Genomic DNA, 26,182 nt, shown 5'->3' on the forward strand with positions numbered 1-26,182 from the left:
GAAAATCATAAAAACAAAATCCTGTTAAGGAGACTAACCCTGGATTGTAAGGCATCATGAAAATCTGTTCACCATCAGTCTTCTGAAGTCGACCTGCTACCAATCGTGATCTGTCAGCTATTGTCCCAGAGTTGGCACTAACTGTAGTAGGGTCGATAAAGCCAACCATGCTGCACATATTTGCTTGTTTCAAAAGATCATGTAAGTACCTAAATATATAAAATAATATAAACAAGTCAGCACAAAAAACCACACGACGGTTATGTATAACAAAACGACGTATTATAAAATTTCACACGACGTACTGAAATAGAAAAGGGCGTTATAATATATTTATCACGACGGTACATACTAACGACGTGGTTAGTTAGTTAAGACGACGCAATAAATAAACCAACGACGTATTATTTTAGAATGACAAACCTCATATATACAGCAACCACAGTAGCTCCTATTTCTTCCATGCCTGCAAATTGTGTAATATCTTCAGGCAGGAGGAAGGTATCGCGTTCTAGACCAAACACCTCCTTATCAATTGTAAAGTGCAGGGTCTTATCCTGAGGCACGAGTGTCGTTTCCACATAACGACAAAGGGGTTTTAAAGAAGATGGCGCCTCCATATTTGAATAATCAACAACTTTAATAACCTGTTTAAAGAAATAAAAAAAATGACGTGGTAATTCAATAAAAACGACGGTTTAAGGAATAAAACGTCGTCTGAAAAAAATTTAAACGACGGTGAAAAAACCGTCGTGGTGAATAATTTATTACGTCTTAGAAAAAAATTCCGCCGTCTAAGTTGTAAACAAACGACGGTTTAAAAAAAAATATCGACGTCTGAAATTTTGAAAAACAAATAAAAAAGGCAAAGTTATGTGAACATACATGGTCGTCATGCTTTTCTTCATCTTCTTTCTCCTTTTCATCTTGTTTTTCTTCTTTCTTCTCTTCATCTTTTTTTTTCTTCTTCCTTCTCTTCATCTTTTTTTTCTTCATTATTCTCTTCATCTTGATTTCCTTCATTTTTCTGTTTTAAGTAATAAAGAATGTAGAGAAAGTAAAAAAATTAAATTCAAACGTCGTGGTAAGACAAAACACAAGACAATATGTAAGAATTATGGACGTCTTAAATTATTAAACGATGGTAAATAGTAAACGTCGTGGGATTTATATATTACGTCGGGAATGACTAACACCATCGTCTAAAAACCACAAAGTTTTAAAAATAACGACGTTTAATGGCGTGAAAAACAAGTAAACTAAATACGACGTGGTATTGAAATACAAACGACGGTTTATTTTTAAAATCGTCGTGGTATGTATTTCAAACGACGGTTTTATTAATAATAACGACGTCTAATAGTTTTAAAAAAAACAGAGAATTCAAAGTTCAGATATGTTACCTTTTCTTCCCGATGTTTCCCATTTTTGGCAGTATCATCCTCAAAATGTAGGGATCTCACATCACCTCCAGAGCAGCTTGCTTTGTCAGACATTGGATTTTTGGGACTTTGGCTAATTCTTGGTTTAAGCATGCTTGGATCAAAATTGGAAATTAATTGGGAAAGCTGACTCAAGAAATGCTCCCTCTCAACCTCTACCAATTGTTTGGTTCTAGCCTCCATCCTTAAAGCCTCTTCCCTTGCCTTAGCTTCCATCTTTTTATTCTCTTCTTGAAGGAGAACTCTTAAACTGTCATTTAAACGGTCGTCAAAGCTCATCCTCTGTGGTTTGGGTAAATTGAAATATTGCCTTGGGAAAATCCCAGCACCAACACCTCTCACTCTGCCTGGATGCTCGGGGCCCAAAGCCATGGTCAGCACATCATTGCTGCCAGATACACTCTCTTTGCCTTCAGAGACTTGTTTTTGCAATTCATCCTAAAACAAAGATATATAAAAAAGTAAGAACAAAAAACAAAGATACCACCGACATCTTATGCTATAATTACAGAAAACAGAGTAGTGATTCCTATTTAGACCTTTAACGACGTTTTTTTAAAAAGTTTCGACGTGGTAATATCATTCACACGACGCAAAATATAACATAAGACGTAATAAGAATTTTTCACAGTTTAATAAAAATTTAAAACAGAGTGAGTAGGCTTACAATTAATTTTGCTTTCTTTGCCACCTTTGGATCGGGGATGTTACCATGTTTGTCCTGTCTAGCTCTCTTCCATAAGGTAGATCGATCAATTTCTACCCCAGGCATGGTTTCCTCCAATTGATCCTCCAAACCAGCATATCCTTTTTGAGACAATCGATGATTGTACTCAAGTTTCTCCCTAATCTGTGCATGTTGAGAATGCACAGACTCAAAATCTTTGGATAACCTTGAAGCTACAAAGGCATCCCATTGTGCTTTCTCTATGAATTTATATGTTTCAGGGGGTTGGCTTAATCTCTCCCTGTCATTGGTGTATGGAAGGATATAATGCCTCGTTAGTGTAGACTTGAAATCCTTCCATTTCTTGGCAGCATAAGCTAACACAGAGTTCTTGCCCCTTGACCTACCACAAAAGCAATGTCAACTGCTTCCCAAATCTGCTCCTTTATATCCTTGGGGATTTGAGCCCATTTCATGTCCACAAGTGGAACTCTGGAGCGTGCCAACACACCAATGTAGGACTGCATCTCACTATGTGCTTGGCCAATTCCTTTTCCCCTTTTATTGTACTCAACAATTGGCCTGAGTTTCTGAAGTTTTCTCTTCACAACACGAGGCATTGTGCTCATACCTCCACCAGACTTTGAATCATCAGAGATTGTTGTCGTGCTGGTTGGTTCTGTCTCAGCAGATGATGAAGCAAACTTCATCTTCTTCGAAGACTTCATCTTCTTCGAAGACTTCATCTTCTTTGAAGACTTCTCTTGAGGAGTTACCATTCCAAGCTCCTTACCTCCATTTTTCTTGGAGCCAGAGTCCTTACTTTGGTGTTGAGAAACCATTTTTCCAGACAAAACTGCAAGTGAAAATATTTCAGGAAAAGATTAAGAACACAAACGACGGTTATTAATAAAATACGACGTATGATATGATTTTAAACGACGCAATGAAATAATCTCAGGCGTAATAAATGTTTAAAACCAAGGTAATTAAACAACGACGAAATAATATAAAATAAGACGTAATAATAACTTATTACGTCGATATTTACTGGACGACGTGATAATTAACTATAAACGACGAAATATTTATATAACGTCGTGGTATTGATGTTCACATGACGTCAATAGTAATATACCGTCGTCTATATAAGGATCCAAAACCCTTCTTTCTTTCTCTGTGAATGTTTGATTGCAGATTTGATTTTTTTGAACCATGGTTTTTGTTTTCTAATTTGATAAAATACAAGGCCAAGAAAGAAAGTTTTGGAATCTTATATAGACGACGGTATTTTAATATGACGTCGTGGTATTAACATTCACGCGACGTAAAACAATAAGATACTGTCGTCTATATTAGATACCAACCCTACTTTCTTTTTCTTTATATTTTATCAAATTAGGGAAAAAAAAAACCATTGTTCAGAGAAATCAAACCTGCAATTAAACAAGCAAATAAAAAAAAAGACTATTATTTTAAAAACAACTTTGTCAATTTTCAGACGACGCTAGAACGACTGACGAACCGTGGTGGTCTACATATTTAACCACGTAAATAAGAAGCTACCGTCGTCTTATTTAGTTGAGGTAGTTGTCTTCAAAGTTGGAAACTTTCCCTCTTTGTCTGTATATTTTATCAAACTTGGAAAAAAGTAAAATGATTTTGGCCAGAAAAAAGGTAAAAAGATTTTTCAAACAAAAAACGTATGAGCATGCAAAACAGCAACCAAAATAGTGAAAATGAAAGCTTACCTTTTGCGTGCAATGAAAGCAAGAGGAAGACGATGTTTAAGTTCAGAGACGACGAAGAAGACGAGAGGAAGGCGATGAGATACTCTGACAGTGCTCTGACAAGGAAAAAAGACAAAAAGTTTTCTCTGGGAGATTGAAATTTTTAATCGGGTTTGGAAACAGTGCATGTGTAAGTCGGGTAGACGAAAAGTTGCTTACATATAAAACCATTTCAAAAAAATAATACGGCGGTTACATATAACTACGACGTATAAATTACAAAATATGACGGTACATTTAACTTCGGACGTGGTAAATAAATACGACAGTAGTGTTGTAGGTTCCGTCGTAGTAAACTCAAAAATTAAAGTACATAAGTAATAACTCGCGTCATGGTAGATTATTTAACACGTCGTTTTTATTAATTTACCGACGTGGATTTATGTAATATACGTCGGTCATACCGGCGTTGATTTTACAATTTAAACGGCGGTTTTTTTGTAAGGACCGCCGTTGGTTTTAAAAATTTATTCTATAAATTTGTCGCTTTCATTCATTTTAGGTTTACATTTAGGGTTCCAAGTTCTTCCTCTCTCAGAGACACTGTCTCTCACATCTCAAAGACAATAATTTGGATGTCTTTCTCAAAGAGAAATTGAGCTTACTCGCATCAAATCTATGTCCCCAAGAAGAAGCTTGTCAACTAGCCTTCTCACTTCCTTGATCAAGCCTGATAGGACACTTAGTGCTTCTGAATACTCCTTGCTTTCCATCAAAAGAGATGCAAGCCTGGCCTCCACTCGCTGTCGAAGGAAAGTTCGCTTCTCAGGGAAATCCTGAAGATCAGATGTGCCTGATCCTCTGCTTGATTTTCTTGGCTAAGAAGATCCGTCAGATTTGTGATAGCCTCTTCCTTTATTACTAACCCGAGGAAATTATAAATAGATTTTGCTTTCCCGAAGAAATTTTAAATTAATTCAGTTTGAAACAACGACGGTTTTTTGTTATGCCGTCGTTTTTAACTAACACGACGCAATATTTATTTTTGCGACGTGGAATCTTTTCATTTAACGTCGTTAGGTTTAATATAACCGATGTGGATTTGAATTTTTAAATTATGAATAGAATTTTTTTTCCCGTGACCTTTCAGTTTATTTTTCAATTACAGTGCGTTATAAATAGAGTTTTTTTTTCGGAGGAAATTTAAAATGAAGGAAATTAATGTTCTGGAATATGTAAAGTTTCTTTTTTGGATGCCAGATTTAAATAAAATAAGAATATAAAAACAACGACTGTTTTTGTATTACTGTCGTCGTTTTTCGTCGTCTTAAGTAAGACTAAGGCGACGTAATATATTTGTTGAGCGACGTTGATTTGTTTTTTAAACGTCGTTAGGTATAATATAACCGTCGTTGAAAATTGTCTCTCTGATTGCAAATTTGCAACGGCGTTAGGTATAATATTTGTAGATACACAAAAGCACACACATCATCAACTTCCAAAAAATTGTCTCTCTGATTGCAAATCTGTGTCATCTGTTAAGATTATGATGTGGAGCAGAGTTCCATCTGGTAAGATTTCGTAACCCTTGGGATCTCAGAAAAATCTGATTATGTCGGCGGTTTTCTATATAAACCGTCGTGGTTATTTCAATTCTTGTCATTAAGTAGATCTACCGGCGTAGGATAAGAAAATCAAAGAAAAAAATTGTTAACAAAAATTCTTATTAAGGCGACGGTTTAAATTAAAGGTACGACGTATAAAATGAATAAATACGACGTTAAATTTTATAGTACGATTTAAAGATAACGTCGTAGAGCTATACGAGAATGACGTCGATATATTTATATTTTCCGTCGTTGTACATTAATTTAATACGGCGATATTTTGTATTTTAAAGCCATGGATTTGTTTGTAATTATACGGCGTCTTATACGAAAACCTCGTCGTGTTATTTTATGAGTAAAACCGGCGGCTTTTATTGAAATCGTCGTCTTTACTTTCTACGTCGGTCGATTCATAACTTCTGCCGTTCTTTGTTGGCTTTGATTTTACACTGCGAAAATCTGTTTCGAATAGACGTCGGTTGTTTAATTAGATACGTCGTTGTTTTTGAACAGCCATTTGAATCTCCATTTTTTAGTTGTCTAAGGTGGTATTACACGACGGTGTTTTTAGAACCGTCGTCTTTTTAAAAACCACGACGGTTTTTACTTAGACCGTTGTTGTTTTCTGGTCGTCTTTTTCACTTTTTGTAGTAGTGCCAGAACCACTTGATTCCTCTTTTTCTTTCTGCTTTGTATCAGATTCATCAGCTCCCTTCGAATCTGAGCTTCCTATTCCTTTCTCAACCAACTCCCAAATCCCATGAGATTTGAAAATGGTTTTCATCCTTATGCTCCAGAACTCATAGTTCTCACCATTGAAGATCGGAGCTCGCAGCTCACCACCTCCAGATCCTGCCATGTTAGACACATATTTCAAAGAGAGCAAGTTCGTCAGAAATCGCAGCTCACTTCCTTCACAGATTCAAACGCCCAGCTAAACAATCAAACCTGGCTTAGTGATACCATGTTAGCAATCACAGACTATGATCTGTCATATTAAGTTTTGGATTATTGATAGATGGAGCTCATGTAGGAAGAGAGAATACAGAGAGAAAACTTGTCTCTTACTTAGTCATGCACAATCTGTGCATGACAATATAACAGTTAGAAAATAGAATATTCCTTTTTTACATCATCCAATCTAACCAATGATTAACTATCCTATGAGATAGCTACACCTGGCATAATTCTGCTACACCTAAGAATACATCTCAGCTGTCCATTGGACTGTGATCCAATGGTTCACAGTTTAAACAATAAACACACTCAGCTAAAAAACTTATACTTTAACAGTTCTAAACGAGAATGATGATGATAAGGAGGTGTTGCTGCTGCTGTCGAATCCATGAGATTGAGATTGGTGGGTTTTATTTATACGATCAGATTTTGCCAAGGATTTTGTGGGTTGTTAATGAAAGATATCAGTTTCTTGGGTCAAAGATTTTATGGGTCTTGGTTTAAAGTGCAAGATCTCTGGGTTTTAATTAAGAGATTGAGGGAAAAGAATTTCGATTTTGGGAAGGGTTTGTTCTTGGTTCTTGAAAATGGGTTCTGCTGGATTGTGTGAGGTCTCTGAAGTAGCTGTTATGGGAATAAGAGCACTATATTTGAATTTTAACAGCGGGGATAGTGGGGCAGTGAGCACAACGGTAAGAAATTAACGTGCCGTTCGTTTGACATTGTTTGTGGTCGGCTTCGCTCCGATTAGAGCAACTCCAGCAAGGAGTTGAGCCCAAGGCTGGAGGGAGAAAAAAACAAAAACCTGTTTCCAGCGAGGAGTCCAGGCCCGGGCTCAAGGTGGGACTCAGCAACTTGGGCTGGCCCGAACTCCAGCCCTCGTTTTGGTGTTGACGTTATCGCTACAGTGCTACAGTCCACTAAAAGTCCACGTGTCGCACTTTGGGCTCTCCGATCAGATTTTTTTTCTCCAATCCAACGGCAGCCAATTTTAGTGCAATAAAAAAATGAAAAAAAATCAAATTTTAAACAAACAAAAAAAACCAAAAAATTAATGATTTTTTTCTATAAATACCAAAATTTTATCCAATTGAGATATGAATTTTATAATAAATATTGACATGTATGAACCCAAAAATCTTATCTGAAAATATTATCCAAATGAATTGTTTAGGTAAACAAATTTGTGAAAAAAAAAATTTGAATAGTAATTGCCCTTTGCCAAACAACGGGTGGAAACACACAATACTATTTGAAAGGGCAACCACTATTCACGTGAATAGTGGCTGCCCTAGCTCCCACCTTGTCATGGTAAGGGGCAAATGAGTGGAGTTGCTCTTATATTTTGGTAAATCCCTATGCAAATAAATTAGGGGGTCTCTTGAGTGAAATCTGTCTAGGGCTCACACACTTTGCATTATATTTTCAAGTATCATTTGCAAAAAAATCTACAAAATTGAAAATCATTTAACCATTTTATTATGTGGTAGTCATTTTAATGTGTGTTGATGGCACCTTTATTTTTTGAGTGCGGCTAAATGAACTCTAAAATTAACTGAGTGCACCATATTACAAAACTATTTATTGAATTACTAATTTACCCAAATATAAAATGACCAAAAATAATATATTTATTTATAAAACAAATATAATAAATACACCCTACTCACCATATTCAATCATAATCCATAAATGAAAAACCCTTCCAAGCTTATTGTTGTACTTCGAGTGCAACCTTTCAAAGCTCTTCTAATTTAGTGCCTCATGTACATCATAGTGGCAAAACAGGAATTTAACAATGTTCATAAGGCAGATTCTTAGTGAGCCTCTTCGGAGACTAGAATATAGAGGTTAACAGAGAACTAAAGGAATGCTTTTGTTCCTTCATCTATAAAATATTGCTAATCTTACTCTTAGGAAATCCACATAGAAAGAGTTGAAAAGTCAATAACCTTATTAAAGAGACTGGCTATAGCAGTATGAGGAACGGGAACCTTTTTTTTTTTTTTTAAAACTATCTTTTGGGCTATTATTATTTAATTTTTTCTCCATTGGAAAGAAAGCATATCCTGGACTAATCTTATGATTGACTTAGAGAATCTAGTTTTGGGTTTATAGTTTGAAGAATGCTAACGAATGGAAAAAATGAGTTTGTTCTTGTGTTATAGAGTGTATTAGAGTGTATTATGGGTATTTTTGGTAGTTAAATAAGGTGTACTTAATTAATTTTACATTTTGATTTAAATATTAGGGGGTACTTAGATAATAGGGTTGTTGAGGCTCAAAAAATTCAGGGTTGGGCCCAAAAAAATTCTCGGTCCAGTGCGACACCTTATTAAGAAAAGACCCGGTTTAGAGCACGCAAAATTCGTCATGCATGCTTGCACGAGCCACGACCATGTGCCATGCCAAATAAATATGCAATCCATCATGCTAAGAATTAAAATGAGCCTATAAAAGGCACTGGCTCTACAAGTCCATGCTAATTATTTTGTCAAGCATCATATCCCTTTTCAAAGCGATAAAATTCAAGCACGCCGATCTACATGCAATGCCAAGCAGAAAACCCTTATTTTGCACCTAGCCATGCTACAAGCTTAAGTGGGCCTAAGCCACGCAAATGCTCGGGGTTTGCTGGGTGTGTTGTGGTATGGATGGTAACGAGCTTTCATGAGGCCCATTGATGAGCTGAGAAATGGAAGTTTTGAGCTGCTTGGGAGCCCTAAAACTCAAGCCCATTTCTTGAGCCCAAATATGTGGGTAAGGATAAAAGAGAGAAAAAAACCCAATACTCTGGAGAAAAAAGCCCAATATTTTAGGAAAACTTAGCCAATCACATCAATAAAATAGTCTATCACTTTAGGAAATTAGCCCATTTCCTTAAATAGGTTAACCCATCATCTTAGGAAAGGCCAAGCAACCAAAGAAAATATCTATAATCTCCAACACTTAGCTGGAAACAAGAGCCATGATGAAAGCCTAAATATCCATGTATGTTTTGTAAGAAATACTTTCAGCATGAGGAAAGAGTCACTACGACTAAATCAACAACACCTGCCAAAAGAATGGGGAAGACCCTGTGGACTTCGTGCTCCAATTCCAGGACCTGGCTCTAGACTGCTATGATGAGAAAGATGAGGAAGCACTTGTTGAAATTTGTATCAGCAACATCGTGGCAGATTACAGAGTCTATCTGGAGAACACTGGCATCAGCCAATTTTCTCGGCTGCAGGAAGCAGTAAGAAAAACAAGCATGTTGGTCAAGCTAATTGGGCAGAAAGCTTGGAAGATGAAAAGGAAGAAGCACACTAACTACAATTCACGCAAAAGAAAAGACAAGGAAACGTACCTGCCACTGCCATGGAAAGATGAAGAATTCCATGCCATTCTTGATACAATGTTTGTTCATGGTGCAATCGAACCCTTTAAGCCCTACAAAGTTCCTCCAAGAGAGGAAAATGGTGATCCTAGGTACTGTCGTTATCATCAGTTTGTGGGTCATCCAACCATCACTTGTCAAACTTTGAGGAAGATCTTGCACGCCGAGATACATGACGGAACTCTTGAGCTACCCTTTAAGAGGCAAGCTATTGATGAAGACTCCTTTTCGAAATGAAGAGGGAAGGAGATGGCTGCTGTCATTACATGCTTTGATGACTTGCTTGATGACGATGCATTGTGCCACCCATGGAAGAATGACTCAAAGCCATCGGAGACTATTTGGGAACCTTGCGAAAACATGGAGAAAGCCTACTGGCATAAATATTCAAAATCCTCGAGCTATAACACCCCATGGTTGCTTGGTAATGAATGGGAGAATGGTTCCAGCAGCGAAGTATTCACATTGGACATGCTGGAAGAACGCCACTAGGGGGCTTCATTTGGTCAGCAAGATTATCAAGAGACAGCTGCCATAACCTCTCATAACCTCACAAAAGTTGAAGAAAGTGTGATGGATTATGAGCTGCAAATCACTCTCTGATCAGTTGGGTTATGAGCTGCATGTAAGTAAAGTAGCAGCTGTGGCTCTATTAAATATCTCTATAGAGCATGGCAGCCTAGTACAACACATGCCAAATACATGCCAATCTAAGCCACAAGCTTCATGCTATTGCAAGTCATGCACACTCCTTGGCCCTTTCATATTTGGGGGCTTGATTTGATTGGAGTATTCATCAATGCAAAGTGGCTCAAAGCCTTACTACTGTTGAGTTTCTTTTACACCTATCCTTTTGTTTTTGGCTTTCCAAATTTATTTTAAAGATGAACTCCTTCTATGTTTTCACCATATGCTTTCACAACTTTTATAGAATGAACCACTATTATAGCATGCCAAGGTGTAAGATGATATTTGCAATGAGAATTGAGTAAAACAACAGCAACTTACAGATGATTTCTTGATGCTTACAGATAAATGTTTTAGCTTGGCATGAGAGGCTTGTGGCATGGAAGCAAAATCAGCATGAGTTTAGCACCAAAGAGGAAAATATGGCTTCCTAGGGAGAAATGGGAGTGTTTAAGGTGAGGAAGAAGGGGTTTGCAAGTTGATTTGGCTAAGAAGAGAGAAAGAAAGAACCATGTTCTTCCGGCAGCTTGTCAGATATGCAAGTAGTCTGCCAGAAGAAGAAAATGGAGAAAGAGGGTGAATAGTGCACGAGATTGTTGGGTTTTTGCAGGTAGGAGAGGAAGCTTGCTCTCTAGGTCTGAATTCTTTAGCTAATGATGAAGTAGTGGGGTGCTGGGTAGTTTCCGGCAGCTCGATGAAAACTCTGTCAAGCTTTGGAAAAGTTTACCAAAAGGGAAAATGGGAAGAGATGGAAGGATGAGCTCGAAATTGTAGATGTTTCAGAGGTGAGAGATAAAGCTTGCTCTCCAGATCTGAGTTGGTTTTTGGTTGGGTAGAAAAGGCCCCTTTTATAGCTGCTGGAAGCCATCTTTTTCCAAGAAACCCTAATGGTTTCTATCTAACTTGGCCAAGCTTTTTCCTTCCTTTCTCCTCCCCTTCTTTGACTTATCTTATTCTAGCAAAATATTCTCTGTTTATTTGCACAAAATCAGGAATTTGGGAGCTCAAGACCCCCTTTCCCGCAGCTGTTCCAATGGGAGACTTCCATTCCCAGCCATCTCCTTCCTTTCTTTCTTTCTTTTTCCATGGCCAGGTCTGATGAGGGAAGGAATTGTGGTATGTATGTTGGTGCTTTTGGCAGCTGGCAGGCTATTATTCATTGGTTCCTTGAATGTTTCTTGCTTGGAACTTGCTCCCCCCATGTGCTGGAGCTTCCCAGCAACTTTTCAGACTTTCCTTCGTGGCTTTATTATTCAGCCAAGTGCTGGAGCTTTGCAACTCTTCTATTGTAATTGTATGGGCCAAGTTGATTTATTGAGTAAGTGGGCTTTCTTTATCAAATATTTGGGCTTTTTGGTTGAGTCAATAGGCTATTTTGGTTGGGTCATTTTTCTTTGGAGTGATGGGCTATTCTTTTCTCTCTTGTGCTTACCCACATGTTTGGGCCTATGAAATGAGCTTGAGTCCCGAGGCTCCCAAACAACCCTGGACTTCCATTTCTCGGCCCATCATTGGGCCTCATGATAATTTATTACCATCCATAACACAACCCACTCAAGCAAGCCCCTGGCATCTTGCGTGGCTTGGGCGCACTTAAGTTTGTAGCGTGGCATGTTGCTTATTTGCTTGGCGTGGCATGTGTGCAAAGCGTATATGACGAACTTTCGAGTGCCCAAATTGGGTTTCTTCTTGATAAGGTATCGCATTGGGCTGAGAATTTATTTGGACCTAAGCGTGGATTTTTTGGGCCTCAACAACAAGCAACTTTTCTTTACAGAACTAAGCCTCTCAGCAGCAACTATACCAAGCAAAGCCACTTAGATAGGATCCCAAGTTGTTAACAAGCACCATGCACAAACAATATTATGTCTCAATCTTAAAATTTTAAATTTAAAAAAAAAAAAAAAAGGGGAACGTCAAGGAAAATTATCCCAGCCCTTGTAATATATGAAGAGAGTGTATGTGTTGGGGTGCTGTGAAAGAAAAATCAAATCACATAAGGAAGGCTTTGTGAAAAAAAAATATATATAGAGGCAATGGGGCAAACACTTTTGCAATTTTGTAAAAATTGCCAGCACGTACCTTGCACCTACCACAACCCAACCTGTTAAAATCTCAAGCAACTCATGCATTTCATTGTTTCCAACTAAGCGAAGTGTACAAAACATATGAAGAGAGTGTATGTGTTGGGGTGCTGTGAAAGAAAAATCAAATCACATAAGGAAGGCTTTGTGAAAAAAAAATATATATAGAGGCAATGGGGCAAACACTTTTGCAATTTTGTAAAAATTGCCAGCACGTACCTTGCACCTACCACAACCCAACCTGTTAAAATCTCAAGCAACTCATGCATTTCATTGTTTCCAACTAAGCGAAGTGTACAAAACAAGCTGGAAATCATTATCTCAATGCATTCCAAACCTCAATTCATGCACTTCATCATTTTCAACCAAGCAAAGTGTACAAAATAGGCCGAAACTTAATATCTCAAGCATTCTAAATCAAAAGTTCTGGTAGAAAGTATGTAACAATGCTGTGTTTCAAGGTTCCAACAACATGAGTTTTAGACTCTCCAAAAAAAAAGGGTTACAACTCAAGCCCAAATGCAATCAATTGTGCTAAAGATCATACACCCTGCAGTTTCAAAAGGAAAAGCTACTATGGACCGAGCCAGCCAGCCCCCCACAATAAAGAAATGCGACCTGCAAGGAAAAATAAGGACAGGTGTTAGAGAAAGATGGTGCTGGAAGATATAGCCTTGCTACATTTATATATATATATATATCACAGTGCAAACAACGAGAATTCGATACCTTAGAAGAAGCACAGAGAAATGATCCTTTCGATGTTTCCACCATCCACCAAGCTCCATTACCAGTAGCTCATTTGTCAAGAAGAAGGTCTCATAGCTTACGACACTGGCTCTCCAATTCGTGTTCCTTAAGGCTCAACGCATTAACTACAACTCTTGCTTAAGGGGATTGGGCATACATCTCTATGCTACAAGCAGCTTTTGCTTTAAAAACAGCGCATGATATAACTTCTTCTAAGTATCAAGCGGGAAGTCCACGCGAGGTCCTAATAAGATACATGCTTAAACCCCTTTAGCACAATACTGTAAGGTCGAAAATGATGTTTCCTTTGCAACCTTCAATCATTCGCAAAACATCTTTGGTAGTTGAGTCTACCAACTCTCAATCGAACCACTCTGGCCAACCTTTAGTGATGTTGGGTATTGAAAAAAAATCAAGTGGCCCCTGGAAACATGCCTTTTTTCTATAGAACACCTGGAAATGAGAGTAGCCTCCAAAGCTTACCCAGTGCCTATGATTGAGTCTTGGCAAGTGTTTCTAAGCTATGAAGGTAGTCGTCCCTTCTTCAACCCATTGTGCAAAGGGAAATAGGCCATTGCTCATCACAGAAGTCATTGTGACTTATTACGTGATTCCCTGCAAGAATTGCCAACAAAGAATATGCTGCAAAAAGGGCAAAGCATCTCTGTGTTAAAGCCAAGTAATCTCTACACTAGCATGCAAGCAATATGAACTTCACAAGCCAAGCCAAGCAAGCTATCTCATACCAAGCGGAATGCATAAACCAAAATATTTTTGAAGCATCATGCAATCTATTACTCGAGCTCATGGCAAGCAAAATTCTCGTTCCATGATCGACAAGCAATTCCCATGGCAAGCAAATTCTATCCCAATAATGTAAACATTCAAGCATTGCGAAACATACATTCTGTAAGTTTCTTAACAGCCCTTTTCCTCGCAACATAAAAGAGAATCCAAAATCAATCAAGCAAGTGTCCACAAGAAAAACGAGCCTAGACCAAAGCATCAGTCTATGTCTACTCCTACAAAGTCAAATGAAGAACTCATGATTCCAGCAAATGGGCATAACTACTACCGAAAGACCAAGATTGAAGCTCAAATGCCCAAGTTACTAAGCCGGTGAGCTCAAAGCTTCCAGCAGTAAGGAATGCCACACAAGCTTTCGGCATCTCCCATTTCCTATGCCAGAGATATATAAACCTACAATCACAGGAGCAGTGCATCACTCAAAGTTTAGTCTTTTCGCTAGCACAAAGAGGCCCATCACGGGATAAAATGAAGAAAAGAAAAGGGAGAAATCCATATCGGCGACTCCTCCGCACGATTTCGGCAAAGGCACCATTCTAGCAGCTTGCCCAAAAACAGAAGCAAACCTTGCCTTTTCCAGCAACTATGTCATGGGTACTCTCGTGGCGGCGACAACAAAGAATGGATAGGTCGAGAGATCTAGCGCTTGGCTGCCAAAACAAGAAAAGAAAAACCCCATGAGGATGAAGAACCCAACAAGCCCCACAATAGATTCAAGAAATTGCAAAGAGGAAAGGACATACCTTTTTAATCACCTCAAAGGACGACCTCATATTCACCAAGAAAGAGGGAATTGGGAATTTTGGAAGAAAAGTCTGCACAGAGACAATATCTTTCGGCAACAGCAAGTGGGTTTCTTCGTGCAGGGAATGACGGAGTCAAGTTTGGCTTGAGCTCCCTTCTAGCGGCTGTAGACAGACGGTTCTTCTTAATCTCACTCTATCTCTCTCACTTTGAGTTTGTTGGAAGAAGAAAAGGAAAAAGAAGATGAAGTTGATGGGGAGAAAGTTACTCTAGTGCGCGTAAAGAGGAAGGAGAAGAAGGAAGAAATAATAAATGAAAAAGAGGAAGGAGGAAGTTGGTATCTGGGAAACCACAAATAATTGCTGGAACTTATGAATTTGATTTTTGGGCCGGGTTTAATTATTCTACCCATTCCAACACTTATCCATGGCCCTAATAAATAAGGGGGCTAATGTTGAGGTCCAAAAAATCCAAGGTTGGGCTCAAATAAATTCCCGGCCCAGTACGACACCTTATTAAGAAAAGACCCGATTCGGAGCATGCGAAATTTGTCATGCACACTTACACGAGCCACGACCACGTGCCATGCCAAATAAATATGCAATCCATCAAGCTACAAATTAAAATGAGCCTATAAAAGGCACTGGCTCTACAAGCCCATGCTAATTATTCCGTCAAGCATCATATCCCTTTTCAAAGCGATAAAATTCAAGCACGCTGAAAAACATGCAATGCCAAGCAGAAAACCCTTATTTTGCACCTAGCCACGCTACAGGCTTAAGTGGGCCCAAGCCACGCAAATGCCCTTGACTTGCTGAGTGGGTTGTGGTATGGATGGTAACGAGCTTTCATGAGGCCTATTGATGAGTCGAGAAATGGAAGTTTGGGCTGCTTGGGAGCCCCAAAACTCAAGCCCATTTCTGGAGCCCAAATATATTGGTAAGAATAAAAGAGAGAAAAAAGCCCAATACTCTAGAGGAAAAAACCCAATATTTTAGGAAAAATTAGCCAATCATCTTAATAAAACAGCCTATCACTTTAGGAAATTAGCCCATTTCCTTAAATGGGTTAACCCATCACCTTAGGAAAGGCCAATAAACCAAAGAAAATATCTATAATCTCCAGCACTTAGCTGGAAATAAGAGCCACGATGAAAGCCAAAATATCCATGTATGTGAGCTATTGGGAGGCTCCAACACATGGGCAAAAACAAACATCAAGGTAGAACATGCAAAGAACCAATGGGTATTAGCGTGTGCAGAGCAGAAGCACACTTCAACGCACTTACCAATTTCTTTCTCCTACCAGCTCTTGCCATGGAAGAGGGAAGGAAAGAAAGAAGGTGAGGAGTTAGTCAAAAATAGGAGTTCAACACTGAAGCAGTAGCGGGAAGGCCTTAGAGCTCCCAAAAATCTTGTCTTTGTGTGTTTGGACAGAGGAAGATTTCACAGAGTAAGATTAATCGAAAGGAGAGAAATGAAAGGGGTGACTTGGTAAAATTGGAGAGAACCCATTAGGGTTTTTTGGGAAGAATGAGCTTCCAGCGGCTATAAAAATGGTCATTTCCTACCCATCATCTCAACTACCCACATCCAGAGAGCAAGCATTATCTCTCATCCCTGAAGCCTTGCAATTTTGTGCCATATTCCTCCATCTCCTCCCATTTTCTCTTATGGCAAGCCATTCCGAAGTCTAACATAGCTTTTGTCAAGCTGCCATAAAATTACTCAAGACACCCATTTGTTCTTCCCATCTCTCTCTCTCGTCAAAGAATCCTCTCAAAATACCCTTCTCCCCTTACCTTAAACCCCTGTTTCTCATAAGAAATCATAGCCCTCTCTCTCTCTTTAATGCTAAACTCATGACTGCTTTACTTCTATGCCACAAGTCCCTCATGCCAAGCTAAGTATTTATCTGTAAGCGACTGTTAGTTTTGCTGATGAAGGTAATCAAGGTGCTTCCTGAGGCTCAGCTACCCTTTCGAAGCATTCTTGGGGTCTGATTCTTGAATTTAGACCCAGGGACAATTTTAACACATTTGGCTCTTTACAGCAGCTCAGGCCTACAATAGTTGCCGGAACGAAAAAGCCCCTACAAGGGTATATCCATTTAATTTTAGGGTTGATTTAGCAACACTCTATTTTTTTCATCACAATTAAATGTATTAATGGTTTATGATTTGTCTAATTTTTTTTTTTCAAGCCTATAATTAAAAATTAGAGAGTGGAAAAAGGGCCTTAATTTGTAGATTAGTAGTCCTAGATTCAAATACCCATGACACCTAGTCGTGTGTGTGTGTGTGAAAAACTCTTTTTTTCTTGGAGGTTAGACTATGACTTATATTATAAAATAAATAAAAAATAAAAAATTTGAAAATGAGACCACTCCTATCAATGAAATATACGGTAGAGTGGCATAAAGCCACAGTTTATATAATAAATATATAAAAATTGTTTCACCATGCACTGATCGCTACTAGAAAAGGGGCATAAAGCCACAGTTTGCCTAGCCACAACATGCCAATTGTGGTAATTGAATAGACTTTATTCCAAAATTTTACCAAATTAATCCAATTAGATTTGAGCCCAAAATCAATCAAGGAAAGAAGGAAAAGAAAGTACACTAGATTTTTACTTGGAAAACACCACCACAACCCACCACCACCACAACCACCACCCCCCACCCCCCACCCCCCCGATCCTAAAATCTTGAAAATATCCTAAAATTTCTCATCCGTCTTTGATCTTTTTAAAGAGTAGCTCGGGCTAAGTAAATTGAGCACAATATGTGCTCAGTAAAGGCCCAATAATTTATGCAAGGTAAGACATAAAAATTCAAGCCCAATCAATCAGTCTGTTATGATATACTGGGTTAAAAAATATTTGGCACAAAAATATTCAAGTAATGAAAACACATTTTGGTTTGAAAAAGAAAACATATTTTGGGGCAACCTGTTGTTCACGTTTTCGCAGGGTTGCCTTGTATTTTTATGTGTTTAAAGTAGACAACTGTGGATACATGACAAATCACATCATTGTAACCTAGTGGCTAGTACAATATTCTCTTACTACATGACAAAAACTAACCTAGTAGGTAATTTCGTATAGTAAATAATTGTGGAGCCCACATTTCATAAAAAAAATAAAATTACCAAGGCCTTTGTGCCCAATCCAAATTTTCTCTAAATATAAGCCCTGCTTGGTCACTCTCTCACCTCCACTTGAAGCCCTCCTTTATAAACCCAACACCACCCACCAAAACCATTGCAGCTTCCACCATGGAAAATGGTTCGCAGCGGAAATGGCAGTTTGGAGGGAACGAAGAGCTGAACACGGCGGCAATCTCCGTCCGCGGAGCTCTCGCGATGCTAATGAATAATGTTAACAACCCAGATGACGGTGATCATCATCCACAGCGGCCGACCATTATGCTGGGCCGCGGCGACCCTACTGAGTTCCGGTCATTCTGGACTACTCAGTCGGCTGTTGACGCCGTCACAGATGCCCTCCAGTCCTTCAAGTTCAACTCTTATTGTCCGACGGGCGGTGTCCTTGAGGCAAGAAGGTATGCATGCGTATGTTCTGACTTAATCTAAGCTTGGAGACTCATTTCATTAATTTGCTGCTTAATTTGTTATAATTTTTTCACTCCAATCCCTTTTAAATTTCACGTACGGTTACATCTTCTCCGTCTATGGAGGTAGGGCCAAACTTACAATGAAATGGACAATTTGCAGTGAAAGGGCCAGACTTACTCCAATCCCTTTTAAAATTTTATTTTGTGGATATTGGGTTGAGTTCATTCTAAATATATAAATATTTATTTATTTATTTATTTATTTGGTACAACGTCGTCTTATTTCTCTGTTTTAAAGTTAATATTCCATTATTTAAGAAAACTGAACAATATGCTAATAGTGTTTTTTTTATAATTTTTATAATTTATAAATATAGTATTGTATATTTATAATATTTATACACAGCCACTCGTGAGTGGTGACCCCACATATACATGCCTGCCAGTCAGCGAATATGTCATTTTTTATGGCAAAAACACCACTACCAAAAGCCAAATTGCATTTGATTTTTTTGTTGTAAAAAATACAAGGGAGGAGAAGAGACCCGTGTACTTGGTTGTCTATGGTAGTCTCAAGTCTTGCAAACGTGACTATTATTTTTAGTTTTTTTTTTTTTTTTTTAATACAAGCTATAAGGGAGGGTTTCTTACACATACACTATCACGATGTTATGGAAGCTCAAACATCATACCACTAGCCTACAAGTCATTTAAGAGACTAATGTTTGTCTTCCAAAAATTAATCACAAATAGTTTACACGGATTCACTCATTCTCTATAAAGATGATTGAAGTGAAACTGAAAAATAATAAGTAATATGCAAGATTCAAAAAGCATTGGAGACACATATTGCTATATCATATAAATATAAATATAAATAAATATATATATATATATGCAGATATCTGGACGTTATTATCGTGCAGACGCTATATACTTTCTCTTACCTTTCCTTGTTTACAATGGCATCCGCACGATAATAACGTGCATACATTTAGATGAGAGAATGTGTTTATTATATTTTGAAGACAAAAACTATAGCTAGTATGAAACCAACCATTTATCTAATTTGAGGCATATGTAAATGATGATCTCTTTAATTTATAGTTAATTAAATATAATGAAATTGATCATGCACTTATATTTGTGATTTCCAAAAGGGCCATTGCAGAATATCTCTCTCGTGACCTCTCGCATAAGTTACTAGCGGAGGATGTATATCTCACTGGTGGATGCACGCAAGCAATTGAAATCATGGTATCTGTTCTTGCACGACCTGGTTCCAACATTCTGCTTCCAAGGCCTGGTTACCCTCAATATGAAGCTCGGGCGTCTTTCGACCACCTTGAAGTACGCCATTTCGATCTTCTTCCCGAAAATGGTTGGGAAGTGGATCTTGATGCTGTCGAAGCTCTTGCAGATCACAACACTGCTGCTATAGTTATCATTAATCCTAGCAATCCTTGTGGAAATGTTTTCACCTACCAGCATTTGGAAAAGGTGTGCATATATGTAGTTTCGTCCCATACACACTATCCATGTAAAATGTTCTCTTGCCATATATGATGATTTTGAGTCTTGTGACCATTGATCAGTTTGATTTTTGCTATAACATGTGATTCAGATTTACAGTCTGACAAGAAATCATTACTGAATTATCTATATTTTAACTACTTGAAAATGTTATCTATCATTCTCACTTGTTGGTATGAGTGTTAGGGCTGAGATTTGGCGTATTATTTTCTATGAAGTATACTTCAATGAAATCTTACTAATTCTATGTTTGTGTTTGCTAAAAACAGATTGCAGAAACAGCGAAGAAACTGGGCATCTTTGTGATTTCTGATGAAGTTTATGGGCATCTAACTTTTGGCAGCAACCCTTTTGTGCCTATGGGAAAGTTCAGTTCCACCGTACCGGTCATTACGCTTGGCTCCATATCGAAGACATGGATTGTTCCTGGCTGGAAACTTGGCTGGATTGTGAAAAATGATCCCAAGGGCATCTTTGATAAAACTGGGGTATACTTAAATTGTTGTTCTTTGTGATTAATATTTTGCTTGACTAGCTTATTTATAAAATGGTGTCTCTCTTATTATTAATAACAGACCGAATTGGACTGGACTTATTTAAAAAATTTAAAGCCCAAGTCCGACTTATGGGTTGAACTTGAGAAAGCCCACCGAGCAGGGCCGACCTAAGCCCAATAGGCCTGGCCAAAATGAGCCTATTTTTTTTTTTTTTTTTATATGAAATTTTTTTTTTTGTCGAACTTTTTGTTTTTTATGTTTCCTTTTTTTCACAATTCCTTTACATTTGTCTATATCTCTATTTTTTTCTTTGTTCATAACTTCATAGTTCTTTTTTTGTTTTTTATTTTTTTTTGCCCCATAAATATGAAGATTTAAATATAGTTATATCTATGTGAAGTATTTGTCATATTTTATAAACTTAACTTGTCCCAGATTGTGGACAGCATTAAGAACTATCTGGACATCACTACTGACCCTGCAACCTTCATTCAGGTATTTATTTCTTCAAGTACTTGAACTTTTTTTTTTTTTTTTTTTTTTTCTGAACTAAAACTTCAATAGACAAATATACATGCATACATACATACAGTCATAAATTTACGTGCGTAGCTTCAAATTTTTTTTAAAATTTTTATGTGTCCTAATCCATTCCCATGGGAAATATTTATTGTTAAATGATTCTCATTTTCAGGGAGCTATACCTCAAATCTTTGAGAGAACAAAAGAGACTTTTTTCTCCAACATAATTGGCATCATGAGAGAAGCTGCAGATATTGTATATGAAATGATTAAGGAAATCCCATGCCTTACTTGCCCACACAAACCACAAGGATCCATGGTCGTATTGGTAAATGATAGTTAAATAAATTTTTTGTGGGACATATTGGATTGGAAGATACACAAATGGAGTTAAGCTGAAATTATTAGTGACAAATTTTTACAATAAACAGGTAAAGCTAAACTTATCAACACTTGAAGGCATTGATGATGATATACAGTTTTGTCTGAAGTTGGCCAAAGAGGAGTCAGTGATTGTTCTGCCAGGTAAAAATAATTGAACAACTTGTGAACTTTCTCTTACTCAATAATATTGCACTCCGAGAACATAACATGTCAGACTGTAATTTAGCAACACGGCCAAATATATTAGATGTTAACTTGAAATGGTTTGCTTAGTTAGATATTCATTGATTCATATTTTTCAGGGGTCACTGTTGGACTGAAAAATTGGCTCCGCATTACTTTTGCTGTTGAGCTTCCAGTACTTGAAGATGGCCTTCAGAGGATAAAAGCCTTCTACCAAAGACATTCCAAGAAGCAATAGGATCTCTTCTTTTGTCTTCGTCACAGTCAAATTAAGTGGATGATGCTAATCGGCAACTTCATTGGATCCCCAAATAAACAATCAATGTAACAAATAAATGAAAACAATAAAAACAAGCTAGTACTATTGGTCTTGTCTTCACAGGACTTTCTTGTACATACCCTTAATTTTTATGTATGTGTGCAATTACCTTAAAGAATGTGGGGTTAATTTCTCTAATGCCCTTTCAAAGTGTGACCATATCCATATTATTCTCCATTGAAAGTAGGCTTAGTAAAGGGTCGTGTCGTGTCAGTATTTTTAACAAGTCAAAAATGCTCAATTCGAACACATTCCTTTTATAAATGAGTTGTCACGACACGACTCGTGTAACTAGTTTAACAAATAAATTTTTTAAAATTTAAATTTTTTTTGGATAAAAATAACAATTTTCTAAACATTCCAAAATCACAAACAAATTTAATACAACAAAAATCCAAAATTACAATAAAAATCACAACCAAATTAAATATGTTACAACCAAAATTCAAATAACTGTAACATTCTCAAGAGTTTTTTTTGAAACCTTCTGTATCTGCAAGAGAAACTCCATCAGCAACTTTCACTAAATCTTCAGTTTGAACGACAAACAATGTCAAGCATATTGGAGCTTGGGAATAGAGAGAGAGGTGATACAAAATGTTTTGGGGTGGTCAAATTTCCCTATTTCCGCCAACTCGAAGACCTCCAATCCACCAAGAGGATGAATCTCCAAAGCTTCCGAATCTTCAATATTTTAGAGTTCCGCCGAGGGAGTTCTATCGAAGGGGTTCTGCTGAGGGAGTTCCGCAAGAGAGGGGGGGGGGGGGGTGTCGGATTAGGTGGGCAGAGTGGAGAGCACATCTGCTCTAGCCAACTTGGCTAAGCCCATGTTTGTGTGAACTATGCTTCCTTAAGTGATAACAAATAAGCAAAGTGTGTAGATACAGTTCTAGATATATTTCCAGTGCCTTTTTATCTTTTGTTTTTTCTTGATTATGCCAAAAACAGTCAAATAACTTCTCGACGTCTTCTATGTTTGCAGGCTGATGACTATGTTCTTTGTCGCATCATAAATAAATTAGGGAAGGGAAGATTGTCTAAGAAATGAAGAACTTGAAGAATTTTTACATTCAATGCATCTCTCTCTCCCTAAGGCCTCTAGAACTCTGTATTGGGCATTAGCCTATTCTTATATAATTGCTATGTAGATGGCGTGTAGTATAAGGAAAATCATATTTGAGGTTGAAGCATTGGAGGTTTGATCCCCTCTAAGTAGGGCTGGCAATGGGTCGTGTCGTGTCGGGTTCGTGTCGTGTCGGAATAATAAACGTGTCAAGAATGCTCAACCCGAACCCAACCCATTTAATAAACGTGTCGTGTCGGGTTCGGGTCGTCTTTTATCGTGCGGGTTTCGAGTCGTGTAACGGGTTCATAAATAATAACATGCATGTTACAAAACCCACAACAGAAAAAATTTAAATTAAAAAAAACAGAGAGAGTAGAGAAAATATAAGGAAAAGAAAGAAAAAAAAAGATAGAGAGATGAGAGAAGAGAGAAGGAAAAGAAAGAAAGAAAAATAGAGAGAGAGAGAGAGAGAGAGAGAGAGAGAGAGAGATTGAAGGAAAGAAAGAAAGAGAAAAGAAAGATGAGAGAAAACTAAAGAGAAAGAAAAGAAAAAAAAAAAAAAAGGAGAGAAGAGGAAAGGAAAAGAGAGAAGAAGAAAAAAAGGGAGAAAGAAGAAAGAACGAAAAAAAAGGAAAAAAAAAAAGAAGAGGAGAAGAGAGACCGAAAAGAAAGGAAAACACAAAAGAAAAAGAAACATTATAAATATCAAAATGTATACTATAAAATCACAAAATTGTTTGTAGCATGGTGGATAAGGTGTTTGAGAGAAATGAAGATGGTAGGAGTTCGAAACCCCTTGTGTGTGTTTTGAAATCTCCATTTGTCTTTATTTTTTAGTGGGTTAGCGGGTTGTACACGGGTTGACACGACCCGTGACACGACCCGTTTAATAAACGGGTTAGATAGGTATTATAGCGGGTTAGCGCGGGTTGACCCGAAACCCACCCGTTTATTAAACGGGTCAGAACGGGTTGACCCGAAATTGACCTGTTTTTTTATCGTGCGGGTTGAACCCGCTAATTTCTCGTGCGGGTTTCGAGTCGTGTATCGGGTCGTGTCCGAAATTGCCACCCCTACCTCTAAGTGATCTACTCGCTGGCTTCTAGAAGGAAGGCAAACAATTAATAAGCTAGCCTTGTTATGCTTTAAATGGCTGATCGATCAAATCAACCTAATCTTCTAGAAGGAAAAAGTTTACATGGATGGGCAAAACTTGAAGGGCAGTTCATAATCCATCCCATCCCATGTGCTGCCACGTGTCTGGCACATGGCTTTGCCTAATCTCAACTTGATTACTTGATTTACTTGCTTTGCTCCATGCCTGCCCCCCATGAGAATTTGTTGGCGCATGTTTATCTTTTGCTTTTACTGTTTGTGCGGGCTACTGAAGCTTCCTCATTTTTTTTTTGACTTATTATCACAAAACGTCCCTAAAGTTTACGAAACTATCAGATTGCATCTTTAAAATTTTTTTGTGTCACTCATGGTCCTCAAGGTTGGTATGTGCAATCACAAATCGTCCCTGCCGTTAGGTTCTGTCAAAAACTCCGTTAGTTTGCTGACGTGGCATACATACATATATATATATATATATATATATATCACAAAACATCCCTGAGGTTCACACACCTATCACAAATGGTCCATACGAATTTTTTTATTTTTTAAATTTAAAATTCATACAATTTTGATTTTCTTTTTAAAATTATTTATAAATGAAAAAACATTTATAGAAGAATTTTAATCTTGAGGACCATTTATGAACTTGAAACCTTTAGTTTTTTCATTTTAAAATTTTATAAAATTTAAATTATTTTCTAAAAACTCCGTTAGTTTGTTGATGTGGCATATATATGGAACCCACATCTACAATAATATAGTGTCACATGTATTTAAATTCATAAAATTTTAAAAAGAAAACAAAAAATTTATGGATTTTAAATTTTAAAAAATTAAAAAATTTCGTAAAGACCATTTGTGATAAAAGCATGAACCTGAAGGATGTTTTGTGATATATATATATATATGTATATATGTTACGTCAGCAAACTAACAGAGTTTTTGACGGAACCTAACGGCAGGGAGCATTTGTGATCATGCATACTAACTATGAGGACCACGAATGATACAAAAAAACATTAAGGATGCAATCTGATAGTTTCGTAAACCTTAGGGATGTTTTGTGATCATAAGCCTTTTTTTTTTTAACCTTTCTACTAAAATATTTGTTATTAGGGTAAATTACTCAAATGGTCCCCAAATTTGTACTTGTTTACATTTTGGTCCCTCAATTAAATTATTAGTCCAAATGGTCCATTAACTATATATTAATTGCTCCATTGGTCCTACCGTTTAATTTTCTGTTAGACTTAACCAAATTTTAGGGTAAATATGACTTTTCATAATTAACAAATAAAAATAGGGTTAAAATAAATACAAAATTAGAAAAAATTAAAGAAAATGAGAAAAAAAAAAATTATAATCCTAAGAACAGACCCACCCCTCCCCCCCCCATCCTCTTTCCTTCTGCGATTTCTCCTCCCATTCTCCCAAGAATCTCAGCATCTTCAGCAAGAAATAGAGTCATGTGACTAGTGAGATTAAAGGGCGCTGTAAGCAAGCGCCCAGGAGGCACATTAGGCTGACCACCGCCTTTTTTGCCTAGCTTGGAAATAGCCAACACAGCCTTCTTGAAGGCCTTAGTGTTCAAAGTAACCCCATCACCCACTGCTGCAAAATCAGTCAAATTGAAAGCCACATGTCACAGTTTTGGCATGGCTCTCACTGGAACTCGCTTAAATATTGAAAACCCATCTAAAATATTCCTCAGCCACACAAAAACTGATGCAAATGCCCCGATCCAAAGCACAGTGAAGAGGGTTTTGTGCAAGGACAAGAAGGTCGAGAACCAGCACTTCAAGTCCAGCCTTTGGTGGTGGAACCGCCCGAGTGGTAAGTCTCCACCATGGTCAATTAGACTGTCCAACAATGTAAAGCAATGATCAGAGTCAGGTGGGTTTGTTTGGAGTTGTAGATGGGTGGTTAGGGAAGTCGGGGTGTTTGATTTTGATAGCATGGAAATTGTGGTGAGACGTTAATGTTGTTGGAAATCAGAGTCAGGTGGGTTTGTTTGGACAATTTGATCACTTATAGGACAATTTATGGGACAGTAATTTGATCATTTATGGGACAATGTTTGCAAATACAAACTGCCCAGCCATCTTGGTAGAGAGGGGTTGATGTCCCAT

The 26,182-nt window shown here is 37.6% G+C and overlaps 1 protein-coding gene across 1 annotated transcript; it reads left to right on the forward strand.

Moving 5' to 3' along the window:
• Positions 1–18,067: 18,067 nt before the first annotated feature.
• Positions 18,068–22,006, forward strand: LOC117613186 (probable aminotransferase TAT2). The gene is made up of 7 exons (XM_034341824.1): positions 18,068–18,418; positions 19,591–19,930; positions 20,233–20,451; positions 20,896–20,955; positions 21,155–21,310; positions 21,414–21,507; positions 21,669–22,006. Exons 1-7 carry the CDS (start codon positions 18,132–18,134, stop codon positions 21,785–21,787), a joined length of 1,275 nt encoding a protein of 424 aa, XP_034197715.1. The 5' UTR covers positions 18,068–18,131; the 3' UTR covers positions 21,788–22,006.
• The last annotated feature ends 4,176 nt before the right edge of the window (positions 22,007–26,182 follow it).

The sequence above is a fragment of the Prunus dulcis genome, unplaced genomic scaffold (genome assembly GCF_902201215.1).
Source record: "Prunus dulcis unplaced genomic scaffold, ALMONDv2, whole genome shotgun sequence".
Taxonomy (NCBI): Eukaryota; Viridiplantae; Streptophyta; class Magnoliopsida; order Rosales; family Rosaceae; genus Prunus; species Prunus dulcis.

Bases quoted from the DNA above. Each gene is read 5' to 3' on its own strand.
- LOC117613186 (XM_034341824.1), top strand. From the start codon at position 18,132: ATGGAAAATGGTTCGCAGCGGAAATGGCAGTTTGGAGGGAACGAAGAG. The intron at 19,931-20,232 runs GTGTGCATATAT...TGCTAAAAACAG, and splicing joins CCTACCAGCATTTGGAAAAG to ATTGCAGAAACAGCGAAGAA. The intron at 20,956-21,154 runs GTATTTATTTCT...TCTCATTTTCAG, and splicing joins ACCCTGCAACCTTCATTCAG to GGAGCTATACCTCAAATCTT.